This window comes from Rhineura floridana, chromosome 2, assembly GCF_030035675.1.
Source record: "Rhineura floridana isolate rRhiFlo1 chromosome 2, rRhiFlo1.hap2, whole genome shotgun sequence".
Taxonomy (NCBI): domain Eukaryota; kingdom Metazoa; phylum Chordata; class Lepidosauria; order Squamata; family Rhineuridae; genus Rhineura; species Rhineura floridana.
Window position 1 is genome coordinate 15,472,528 of NC_084481.1, and position 12,326 is coordinate 15,484,853.

Genomic DNA, 12,326 nt, shown 5'->3' on the forward strand with positions numbered 1-12,326 from the left:
TGTCAGTTGCACTGACAGAACATTCTCCCATCTCCTCCCCACATACACTGTTCTATGGGTTCTCCTGATCCTCCAGAGCAGATTTGGGAAGCGTGCAGGGGGACGTGTAGGGGGAATAGAGGGGGAAAGTCCAGTTGTGCTAGTGGGAATCCTTGCAATGGTTTCCACTAGCACAATGAGTTAGTTGAATATGGCCCAGTTATAGCATATCTGTTCATCACACACACACACACACAGAGAGAGAGAGAGAGAGAGAGAGAGAGTCTTGACTTTTCCGATTAATTTGACAGCATCCACCACCAAAAGTTGTGTTTAAACATTTTTAGATAATCATGTATGCGCTGCAACCATATTTGTTTTCCACATTTTAAAAGATGTCCCCCTTCAAAAATGTTGTAAGATTATGGGGAAATGTTATTAGCGTTATTCATCATGGGTGTTGTGTTGGAAAAGTGGAGAGATTAAAACTGTTTGTCAAATGCAGATACATAATATTTTAACATATGAAGCATTAACAAATTAAAGATCCATGGGAGCCAGCAGAGTTCAAAGAGTGTTCAGACAGGGGGAAAAACACAAACAGCACAGCAGGCTCTTTTCCTGGAAGAGGGCTGGGCAGGGCTATTTCAATCTTGCTTCAGTTTGGAAATCTGCTAGAAGAAAGGGCTAATTTGCACAGTTTATAACTTCAACTGAAGAGGAACTACACTGCATTTTAGTCCGGCTCATTGACTTACAAACACTCTGCAGGGCTTGGGTGTGAACCAATTCTTCTAAGGTCAATGGGAAGAATGCCAGTGTTTGTGATAATTAGACAAGTACAAAGTAACACAGAAATTCTCCTAGAACTAAAGAGGAGCCAGCCCCTTTCCATGGACTCCTGGCAGCAGCATCAGAGACAGGGCAAACCAACACTTTGCACAGTCCATTCTCCCCACCCCCAGTTCCTTCAATGTCCAGTGCAGCTGTGATAGTAAAATCCATAGTAATGGGCATTGTGGTGGTGGAGTCAGTTAACTGAGGCTGGATTTAGAGAGCTGGTGTGGATGTAGTGGACGGAACCTTGGATTTTGCTCAGAGGCACCCAGGCCAAAATCCCAACTTCCCTGCAGGACCATGAGCTAATCACCATTTCTCAGCCTAAACTTTATACCATAGGGCTGTTGTGAGGATATAATTGGTACAATCACAGGCACATTGGCCTAAGTTTCTTGGAGAAGGGTGGTACACAGATGTAATAACTAAATAAAAAGCTACAGCCACTGATCATCTTCATGGATGAACAGGGCAGGCGAATGGCAAAGGAAAAGGAACATTCTTGTGACAACACTTTAGTTCCCTTGTTGAGGTTTTAAATTTCAAATAAAGCCACTTCATGGTGCTTGCAATAAAGTTTCCTATCTGGCTGCTGTCCCAGCTCTGAGACTGATAAATTCCAGTCCAGTACAGGAACAGTTTTGTTATTATTAATAATGCTGTAAGACTTCCTCACTGATTATTCCTATTAATAAAAGAGTCCTAGTGATTCAATCAGCCCTTCTAAGCATGTAATGCTAATTGACAGCTGCTTTCTTGTCTCAAGTGCTTTTCCTCCTGTATATTTTCCTTGATATTCCTCTACCTATTACTTTTGCCGTCCCTTGCCGTCACAGAAACACACGTTATTCTCTCAATGAGTTGATAGCAAAACCATCAGTATCTGCCTTCCCTAGGCACTCATTCTCCCTGACTTTCCTCAGAAAGAAAGAGCAAGCTAAGTGAATTCCTGAAACTTATCACAACACAGACCAGGGGTTCTGTTTGCTTAACAACTCCAAAATAAGACTGCTTGCAAGGAAGGTTGCTTTGTGGCCATTTCTACATTGTAATGGTTCTCACATATGAACTATTCAGTTGTTATTTGCTGTAGTCAGACCTATTCCTCTTATTTTTATTCAATTTAGGGAAACACACTCACTGTTCTGATGGTTCTCTTTCTCTTCTGAAAACGGGGGCACACAATACTAGTCAAACCTGCCCTTTTTACTGTAAAACTTGGTGGGAGCAAATTGAGCGCTTTTAAAAATAAAATTCAGCTTCAAAGAGATTTTGCAACTAATCAGCAGATCAACCCCTTTCCCCCTCCAGGTGTGGCTAATGGAAACACTTTGATCTGGTGACTAGTGTGTTTACAGCCTTATTCTATGTCTCTCTCCTTACTGTTGCAATGAAAATCAGTGATACATTTTGCACAGGAGGTGGTTGTTATGTTTGCATCCAGGAATAAGAAACACAGAGAGAATATATAAGGCATGCCAGACTCAGGACCATCACAGCCTGGTTAGCCTTCTGGCTCTATTTATGGACTGTATCTGATGGGGGTGAGGAGTGGAGAGTGCATGACTGAATGCCTCTTCAGGTTTATATGTGGAAGTTTCCCCACCACTACCCTCATGGGGAATATTCAGTCATGAAATCCCCTCACCAGCAGTAGTTTAGTCCACATTTTTACAACCTGTTATGTCACGTTTGAATGAGGCCCGGATTATTTTTGAACAGGGATGTCAAGTGCTGGTTATATTGGTTAGAACCCAAACTCCTCTGTTTCTGAGTATTCCTTCAGCACACTGGAAGCCAGGATTACCAAGTTATGCTTTGGGACAAAATTGTGGATTACCCCAACAGGGACCTACAGTGTCACTGAGTACATGTAACAGGGAACAGCTAACTGCTGCTTTGCATGAAATGGCTGCCATGTGACAGCAACTTCAAACTGCATCAGTTTTATAGCTGTTCTCTGAGGCAAGATGCTTGCCACACAGATCTCTCCATACTTCCACCAAACACTCGAGATGGCATTTGCCACAATGGAGAAAAATGCACATCAGTGGCCAATGTACATGTACAGCAGCTACCATAGCAGCCTCCACACAACAGTTGTTTTGTGTGAAGTGGACCTAGGACAAAGAACAACCGCAAAGATGTACCAAAAGTACCATGATAGTTGTGTCATTTATCACTTGGCACTATCAATATTTGTTATGTGAAACATGAAGTGCCATTGCAGAGTCACAGTATAGATGGTCCCCTTTGCCGAGCCTGCTGCACACAAATGAGTTTTTGCTTCTTGCTATCAAACATCTATAGATGAGATGCATGTTACTTACCCATACAGTTCTCCAAGGAGGTATCAGTGCCTATCCGGACATCATCAATGGCAATCTCACCCAAATGTCCTTTGCTTACAATTCCCTCAAACACAATCTAGGAGTGAATACAAATGCAATAGTGAGTGTTATGCTCTCAGTCCAAACAGCTCTAGAATCCTTTAAAGAAAGGACACGGAATATGTTGAATCCTCCTAGCAAAAGGTGAAGTTTTTTCCCTATTCAGGCAGCTTCCTGTGACAATGGAAGTTGTACCACTTGAAAGAATCCTTTCCACAAAGTCCAGGAGGCAAAATAAGCTTATTTTGCCTTCACCCCCAAACTAGCCATAGTGGTGGGGAAAGGACATTTTGGTTGCCCGGCCATCTTAGGATGTGCTCTTAATTACCTGGAAATGGCTGAGGAGCACACTCAACAGTTACTAGGTGACTGCAGCATGTTTACTCGCCTCCCCAAGTTTCCCCCTACTGACCCCACAACATATATATAGGGCAATGAATGAAAGTTACTTTTCGCACAATTCCTCTGATACATCCTCCTCTTTGGATGCGCACCTCAACGTGGTGAGGGGGTTTGAGTGTGTTGAAGAAGCTGAGAGCAATGCTGTCAGGAGCCTAGACCAAGAGGCTAGACTCCTAGAAGGGGCACCCAAGGCGGAATGGTCAAAGCTGAAACACCAGACTAAGATGCATCCAAACTCAGAGGAAGGCAATGGTAAACCACCTTTGAATATCTCTTACCACGAAAACCCTATTAACAGAGTATCCAAAATGCAACACGAGATAGTGCTGGAAGATGAGACCCCCAGGTCAGAAGGCACTCACCGAGCTACTGGGGAAGAACAAAGGACAAGTACGAGTAGCGCTGTGACTAATGACGCAGCTCGGTCAAAGCCAAAAGGAAGCCCAGAGGCTGATGCGCACAGATGCGAAAGGAGAGTCCGGAGTTGTACGACACACACAATAGGAACATGGAATGTGAGAAGCATGAACCAGGGAAAGTTAGAAATTGTCAAGCAAGAAATGGAACGCATCAACATTACAATACTTGGTGTGAGCGAACTAAAATGGACGGGAATGGGACATTTTCAATCAGGCAACTACAAAATATTTTATGCAGGAAATGAGAAATTAAGAAGAAATGGGGTTGCTTTAATAGTGAGAAGCGATGTAGCAAGAGTAATTAGGAGCTACAATGCAAGGTCTGAGCGAGTGATATCAATGAGATTAAATGGGAAACCTATCAACCTAACCATCATCCAAGTCTATGCTCCAACGGGAAATGAAGAAGAAGAGGAATTGGAGAGATTTTATGCAGAAGTACAGGAAGAAATTGATCACACACCAAAACAAGATGTGCTGATAATTATGGGGGATTGGAATGCAAAAGTAGGGAACAGAGAAAAGTTAGGAATTGTGGGGAAATGGGGCCTAGGAGACAGAAACGAAGCAGGAGAAAGACTTACTGAATTCTGTGAAGCCAATAATTTGTTTCTTGTGAACACATTTTTTGAACAACCGAAAAGACGACTATACACATGGACATCACCAAATGGTCAATATAGGAATCAAATTGATTATATAATTGGTAGCAGAAGGTGGAGAAGTTCCATACTTTCTGCAAAAACAAGACCAGGAGCAGACTGCGGTACAGATCATGAACTGGTCGTATCGAAAATCAGAGTAAAGCTAAAGAAGACCAAAAAAGCAATCATAACGCCAAAATACAATTTAAATAACATCCCAGAAGCATATAAAGATCAAATAAGGTACCGGTTTGAGGCTTTAAACTTAGTTGACAGAGAACCAGAAGAACTATGGAATGAAGTCAGAGACGTTATCAGAGAAGAATGCAAAAAGACAATACCTCTAGTTAAAAAGAGAGAAAGACCCCAATGGATGACTGAAGAAACTCTTCAAATGGTTAAAGAGAGAAGGAAAGCAAAAGCAAGAGGAGATAGAAACACAGTCAGAACCCTAAATGCAAAAATACAGCGACTAGTACGTAGGGACAAAGAGAACTATTACAATAGTTACTGTACAGAAATAGAAGAGGACAACAAAAAGGGAAGAACAAGAGCCCTATTCCAAAAGATTAGAGAAACGAAAGGGAAATTTAAACCACAAGTAGGGATGTTGAATAATCAACAGGGGAACACACTGACTGACCAAGATGAAATAAAAGGAAGATGGAAGCAATACACTGAAGACCTCTATAAAAGAGATGCCAGGATGACAGATTCATTCACGGAGGAACCATATGATGAAGAACCAGAAATTTTAGAATGTGAGGTGAAAGCTGCTCTTAAAATACTGGGAAGAAACAAATAACCAGGAATAGACGGCATACCAATAGAGTTGCTACAAGCTGAGACTGAATCAGTCCAAATTTTGACTAAAATCTGTCAAGAAATACGGAAAACTAAACAATGGCCCACAGACTGGAAGCGTTCCATATACATCCCAATTCCAAAGAAAGGGGATCCCAGGAAATGCAGTAATTATCGAACTATTGCAGCGGCTTTTGATACCGTTGACCACGGTATCCTCTTGGACCACCTGGAGAGGTTAGGCGTGGGAGGCACTGTATTGCAGTGGTTCCACTCCTTCCTCTCCGGTAGGTTCCAAAGAGTAGCATTTGAGGAGGAGGTTTCGGACCCTTGGCCTCTCACTTGTGGGGTGGCACAGGGTTCCATCCTCTCTCCGATGTTGTTTAACATCTATATTAAGCCGCTGGGGGCGATCATCAGGAGATTTGGGCTGCAGTGTCATCAGTATGCGGATGACACGCAGCTCTATCTCTCATTTAAATCTTCACCGAGGTTGGCTGCAGAAACCCTGTCCAAGTGCCTGGAGTCGGTGAGTGGCTGGATGGGAAGGAATAAGCTGAAACTGAATCCAGACAAAACCGAGGTACTGCTTGTAGGAGACAAGGGAAGGTTGGGGGATATAGACCTGGTGCTTAATGGGGTATGTTTGCCCCTAAAAGACCAGGTCCGCAGCCTGGGGGTCATCCTTGATTCCCAGCTGTCCAGGGAGGCTCAGGTTTCGGCTGTGAGCCGGGCGGCGCCGTATCAACTCCATCTGATATGGAGGCTGCGCCCCTACCTTCCCAACCATCTGCTCCCACCAGTAGTACATGCCCTGGTCACCTCTCGCCTAGACTACTGTAATGCGCTCTACGTGGGGTTACCCTTGAAAACGGTCTGGAAGTTGCAACTGGTACAGAATGCAGCGGCTCGTCTGATCAAAGGCAGCCGCCGGCAGGATCATATCACTCCAGTGCTAAAGGAGTTGCACTGGCTACCAGTTGCTTACCGAGCCCAATTCAAGGTGTTGGTCTTAACCTTTAAATCCCTATACGGTTTTGGACCAGTCTATCTGAAGGAGTGCCTCCAGCATCGTCAGGGATGCCGCTCAACAAGATCAGCCTCAGAAGACCTTCTCTCGATCCCACCGGTCAAAACAGCTAGGCTGGTGAGGACCAGAGGGAGGGCCTTTTCAATAGTGGCCCCCACCCTATGGAATTCTCTCCCAAATGATATCCGCCATGCCCCTTCTATGATAAGCTTCCGTTGGACTTTAAAGACTTGGCTTTTCCGGCAGGCCTTTGGGATGGGTTAAGTTTTACTGTTGGGTTCTTAAATTTTAATTTTTTAATGTTCAATGTATTTTATCTTGTACGTCGCCCAGAGTGGCTGGTCAACCAGCCAGATGGGCGACTAATAAATAAAATAAATAAAATAAATAAATAAATTAATATCCCATGCAAGTAAAGTAATGCTCAAGATTCTACAACAAAGGCACTTGCCATATATGGAGCGAGAAATGCCAGATGTCCAAGCTGGATTTAGAAAGAGAAGAGGTACCAGAGATCATATTGCAAACATACGTTGGATAATGGAACGGACCAAGGAATTTCAGAAGAAAATCACCCTGTGCTTTATAGATTACAGCAAAGCCTTTGACTGTGTAGATCATGAAAAACTATGGAATGATTTAAAAGAAATGGGGGTGCCACAGCATCTGATTGTCCTGATGCGCAACCTATACTCTGCACAAGAGGCTACTTTAAGGACAGAATATGGAGAAACCAATTGGTTCCCCATCGGAAAGGGTGTAAGACAGGGGTGTATTTTATCACCCTATTTATTTAATCTATACGCAGAACATATCATACGGAAAGCAGGATTGGACCAAGAAGAAGGAGGTGTGAAAATTGGAGGGAGAAACATCAATAATTTAAGATATGCAGATGATACCATACTACTAGCAGAAACCAGGAATGATTTGAAACGAATGCTGATGAAAGTTAAAGAGGAAAGCACAAAAGCAGGACTACAGCTGAATGTCAAAAAGACTAAAGTAATAACAACAGAAGATTTGTGTAACTTTACAGTTGACAATGAGGACATTGAACTTGTCAAGGATTATCAATATATTGGCACAATCATTAACCAAAATGGAGACAATAGTCAAGAAATCAGAAGAAGGCTAGGACTGGGGAGGGCAGCTGTGAGAGAACTAGAAAAGGTCCTCAAATGTAAAGATGTATCACTGAGCACTAAAGTCAGGATCATTCAGACCATGGTATTTCTGATCTCTATGTATGGATGTGAAAGTTGGACAGTGAAAAAAGCTGATAAGAGAAAAATCAACGCATTTGAAATGTGGTGTTGGAGAAGAGCTTTGCGGATACCATGGACTGCAAAAAAGACAAATAATTGGGTGTTAGAACAAATGAAACCAGAACTATCACTAGAAGCTAAAATGATGAAACTGAGGTTATCATACTTTGTACACATAATGAGAAGACATGATTCATTAGAAAAGACAATAATGCTTGGAAAAACAGAAGGAAGTAGAAAAAGAGGAAAGCCAAACAAGAGATGGATTGATTCCATAAAGGAAGCCACAGACCTGAACTTACAAGATCTGAACAGGGTGGTTCATGAAAGATGCTCTTGGAGGTCACTGATTCATAGGGTCGCCATAAGTCGTAGTCGACTTGGAGGCACATAACAACAACAACTCTGATACATAATCAGCCACTAAAAGCAAAGCATTAATTTAAGACTCTGTCTGTTGGTTTTGTACTAAGGAACCAGCTAAATGCACATGAACCTTGAGTATAAACTTGGTAGGATGAAGCCAGAGAATTCCTATTTATTTCTGCCATGGCTTCAACCTTCACTTGCCTTTTCTCTTTTACTGTAAACCGCCCAGAGAGCGTCGGCTATGGGGCGGCATTGAAGTACAATAAATAAATAGATAAATAAATCTAGGTACATCTCCAAGCAAAGTCACTCGGGAATGTAACAATACTAATCCTAGGGATGATTTCCATTCTGTTTGGGGCAGCAATAGTTATTGGTTAAATAAACAACAAGGGCAGCTTGATTCCTCTGGGCTGCTCGGCAGACTCAGCCCTGGGATGTTCAGCCTTGTTACCCAGCTGTAGCTGTTCTTTTCCTGAGAGACAGAATAATATGCCAAGGGCTATCTGGCCCTGCACATTCTCCACTCATGGACTACATGGAAGGACCTTGGCAAACACAGTAAGCAAGAACTTCAAGGGCAGACAGTTGCCAAATCAGACCCAGAATGGGCTCTGGGCCATTTTGAACTATTCTCAATAGCTATTAAGAAGCAGAACTGTTTGAACTCTGTGCTAGACAAATCCAAATTCTGGTACAAGGAAATGCAAATGCTGCATAAAGAAAAAAATGTAAAACAAAATTAATTCTATGCTCCAGTTAAATTATGCAACTCACTGCAATGTATGCAAATGTGCCTGTCAGGTTTAATTTTCATGCTTTATTCTCAACCCGATAATTGGCTTTTTTGCAAGATTTTCTGGCATGTAGCAGCAAAAGGAACAGAAAGAAAATATGGGTAAATATGGGTCAATATATATAATATAGTATCTTCCCAGGAAACCCTGGAAATTGTGGTTCTGTGAAGGTGGTGCTAGAGATCCCTAACGGAAGATTCAAAAGCCCAAATGATAATTTCTGGGAATTTCTGGGAGGGAAGAACCATGATTGTTAAAGTGGTATATAAAACAGTTTTTGTGGATAGGGCCACAAATATTTCAAGATAGCTACATGCTTACTTGCTCAAGAAATGTATTTATTTATTTAATAGATTTATACCCTGCCCTTCCTCCCAGTAGCAGTCCAGGGCAGCAATGTTGAAACAAGCTCTGGAACTCAATTTCCATGTTGGACTCTGAATACAATTTTCCTTGTGCCTTCACCCCCAAACAGAAGCACAAGCACAGAAAATGTTTAGATCCTCTTTCCTAAATTATCTATTTGTACTCAGCTTCTGCTGCCATCTAAGGTGTCTGAGCATTGCAAGCTCATCCCCCAAATCGAGGAAGTGCTAATTGCTTCCTTCTTTCCTCCAGAACAGTTCTCTCTCTCTTTTTTAAAAGAAGATGTAGACAAGCTCCTGCGTGTCCCTCTTCCTAGCTGCAAGATGCGCTTGTGTTTATCTCTCACAGGCTTGCAGCTCCTTGCCAGACTATCTGATAATCATCAAAGAGAAAATGGGAGAAAAAAAATATTTGCAGAGGAGAGATTTTAGCAATATATTAAGGGCAACAGTATGAACAAAGTGCTAAATCTATGTATAAAATAGGCAAATTTTGAATCATAAACACAGTGTCATTTGGTTACTATAGCAACATGGAAAACACAATGAAGGAGGAGGGAAAAAACTACCTTGCTCAACAATGTTCTCTAATGATGAATGAAATGGGGTCTGTTGAAGTAAGTGAAAGGAGCAGAACTGAAAACCACTTGAATCTCAAACCACAACCTCCTTAACTACCGAGCTCACCTGATATGATATATCATAGCTAGGCAGAAGGATCCGGCCTTCTCTCCACTCGTCCCCTTGATCTTCCCGGATGACCCACAGCAACTTGCTCTCATGCATTGCTTCCCGCCGCACCTGCAGCGCTGTCCCTTTCCCACTGGATACCTGATATCGGAATATCATGCACACAGCACTTCTGGGCAAGACCACCCTGGGGCTAATCAGACGGGCATGCTGTTTTTCTCTTCTTGCACTGCTCTGCAGTCTCAAATAGTTCTTATCATCTGTTGAAGGAGAAGATTAATAATAAATAAAATAAAAGAGGCAACAAGCTTACCATGCTGCCCTGTAATAATAGCAGCAATAGCAGTAATCACTTGTTTTCACAGCTCTTCCCATCCTATTTGTCTCACCTCTAATCTTTCAATTTTTGGATTTTAAAATTAAAAAAAAATTTGATTGTTTACTCCGCAATCTATACACATCAATATCACTTATTCAAGATCTGTTTGTAACTTTTACACATGCCTGCATGTTCACAATCCCTTACAAAGGTGGCTTTAAAACTCACCCTATCTATCTTTGTCCAGAAATTGTTATGTAATTCAGTAATGTATCAAGGGGAGCATATTAACCACAGCTTACAAAAATAACATCACTAAGCTTGTCCTGAAAATCAAAAAGAACAGCCTACTTATCATTGGAAGAGGAAGCAGGGTTATGCTGCAAATGAGGTGCAAGACACAAAGTAGTCTAACAAGAAGCAATCATTCATTAAGAAACAAAATATTATGGATTTCACAGTTGAAGTATACCAAAAAGGGTGCAGGCATACAAGACAGGCAGGCTGTCTCAGCATACTAGGCCAAGCTATCTAGCACACTGCAGAAGCAAGGTCAGAATGACACATACCACTTCAGCAGGTTGTCATTGTCTCTTTGGAGCCAGGGACTTGCCATCTGCCTTGTTGTCCTGCTCTTGAATACCATCAAGGTTCATTGCCTACAGCCTATTATTGTACCTAAGATCCTATCTAAGGGTGATATAAAGGAAAGAGCTTGTAATTCCTGTAATAGCTGTGTAAAAGAGGGGATTTTAACAGGAAATGCTTGTCATACAGAGATTTGGATATTACCTCTTCTGCACAACTATTAAAAATGCACAGACCACATCCTCCTTTGCCAACTAATCCCTCTCCATGTCCAGCTTGGTAACATGCTGCCTCCAGCTCCTATATTCAAGGCTGTACATTAATGCTTGGGGATATACAGTCACCTTGCAAGTTAGCATTACTGGCTTCTAACCATCTTGCCTGGCAACAGGACTGCTTCAGGCTTTCCTGCATCTTCCTGCAGGAGAGAATTTGGCAAGATCTGGCCACTGGAAGCCAAATCCTGCAAGCCTGCCTAGATCTCTGCTTTAGCAATGATTACTTACATTGTAATATGCTTGTAAGCTTTTTAATAGCAAGGCTACTGTACCTTTAACAGCTGTGCAACAAGCAGAAATTTGGCTTCTGAATCTTCTCCCATCACTGCATCTACACACTGGGAAAAACTTCATTTAGTCAATTTCTGCTTGTTGCATGGATATTAAAGACATAGAAGCCTTGGGGAGGAAAACAGATTTAACAGTTCTATACACTGAAGTTGACTGAAACAAAAATCCTTATATGGAGTAAAGACTGAAAATACTGTGTATGGGCCTAATGTCCATATATATAACTTACTTGGGAGTAACACAGCTGGTTATTCAGAGCTTGGAAAAGTTACTTTTTTGAACTACAACTCCCATCAGCCCCAGCCAGCATGGCCACTGGATTGGGCTGATGGGAGTAGTAGTTCAAAAAAGTAACTTTTCCAAGCTCTGGAACTTAAGTACATATGCATAGGATCAGGCTATAAAAGCACCCATGTTGAATTTTTGACAACATTAATGTTTTGAGACATTATGGCCTCCACGTTCACAGAATGTCAAATAATTAACAAGAGAAATTGAGATTCATGCCTTACTATACTACACATAATTGTGAACCAACAGGTTGTGATCAAGCCTAACATCATATGCATGTTACCAAGTATCTGATAAGAATAATTTAATGTAGCAAATTAGCAGAGCTTGGAAAAGTTACTTTTTTGAACTACAACTCCCATCAGCCCCAGCCAGCATGGCCATTGGATTGGGCTGATGGGATTTGTAGTTCAAAAAAGTAACTTTTCCAAGCTCTGCAAATTAGATGATAGTAAATGATAAAAATGTAATTAGTAAACTTGATAAAATAATTAAACCTAATGTATGCAACATATAAATAGTGTACTGGACATAAAACTAACCCAAACAAATAAAAATTGTACTG

The 12,326-nt window shown here is 41.7% G+C and overlaps 1 protein-coding gene across 7 annotated transcripts in view; it reads right to left on the bottom strand.

Moving 5' to 3' along the window:
- Positions 1 to 12,326, bottom strand: part of NRP2 (neuropilin 2) — a 268,051-nt gene that overhangs the window by 68,645 nt on the left and 187,080 nt on the right. For 6 of the 7 annotated variants that reach the window (XM_061607912.1, XM_061607911.1, XM_061607909.1 and 3 more), the window contains exons 13-15: positions 11,452 to 11,517; positions 9,992 to 10,254; positions 3,147 to 3,243 (exon numbers count right to left, since the gene is read on the bottom strand). In XM_061607912.1, coding sequence (XP_061463896.1) covers positions 3,147 to 3,243; positions 9,992 to 10,254; positions 11,452 to 11,517 — 426 coding nt within the window. The remainder of the gene's footprint in view (positions 1 to 3,146; positions 3,244 to 9,991; positions 10,255 to 11,451; positions 11,518 to 12,326) is intronic. The other variant, XM_061607910.1, reaches the window with a different exon arrangement.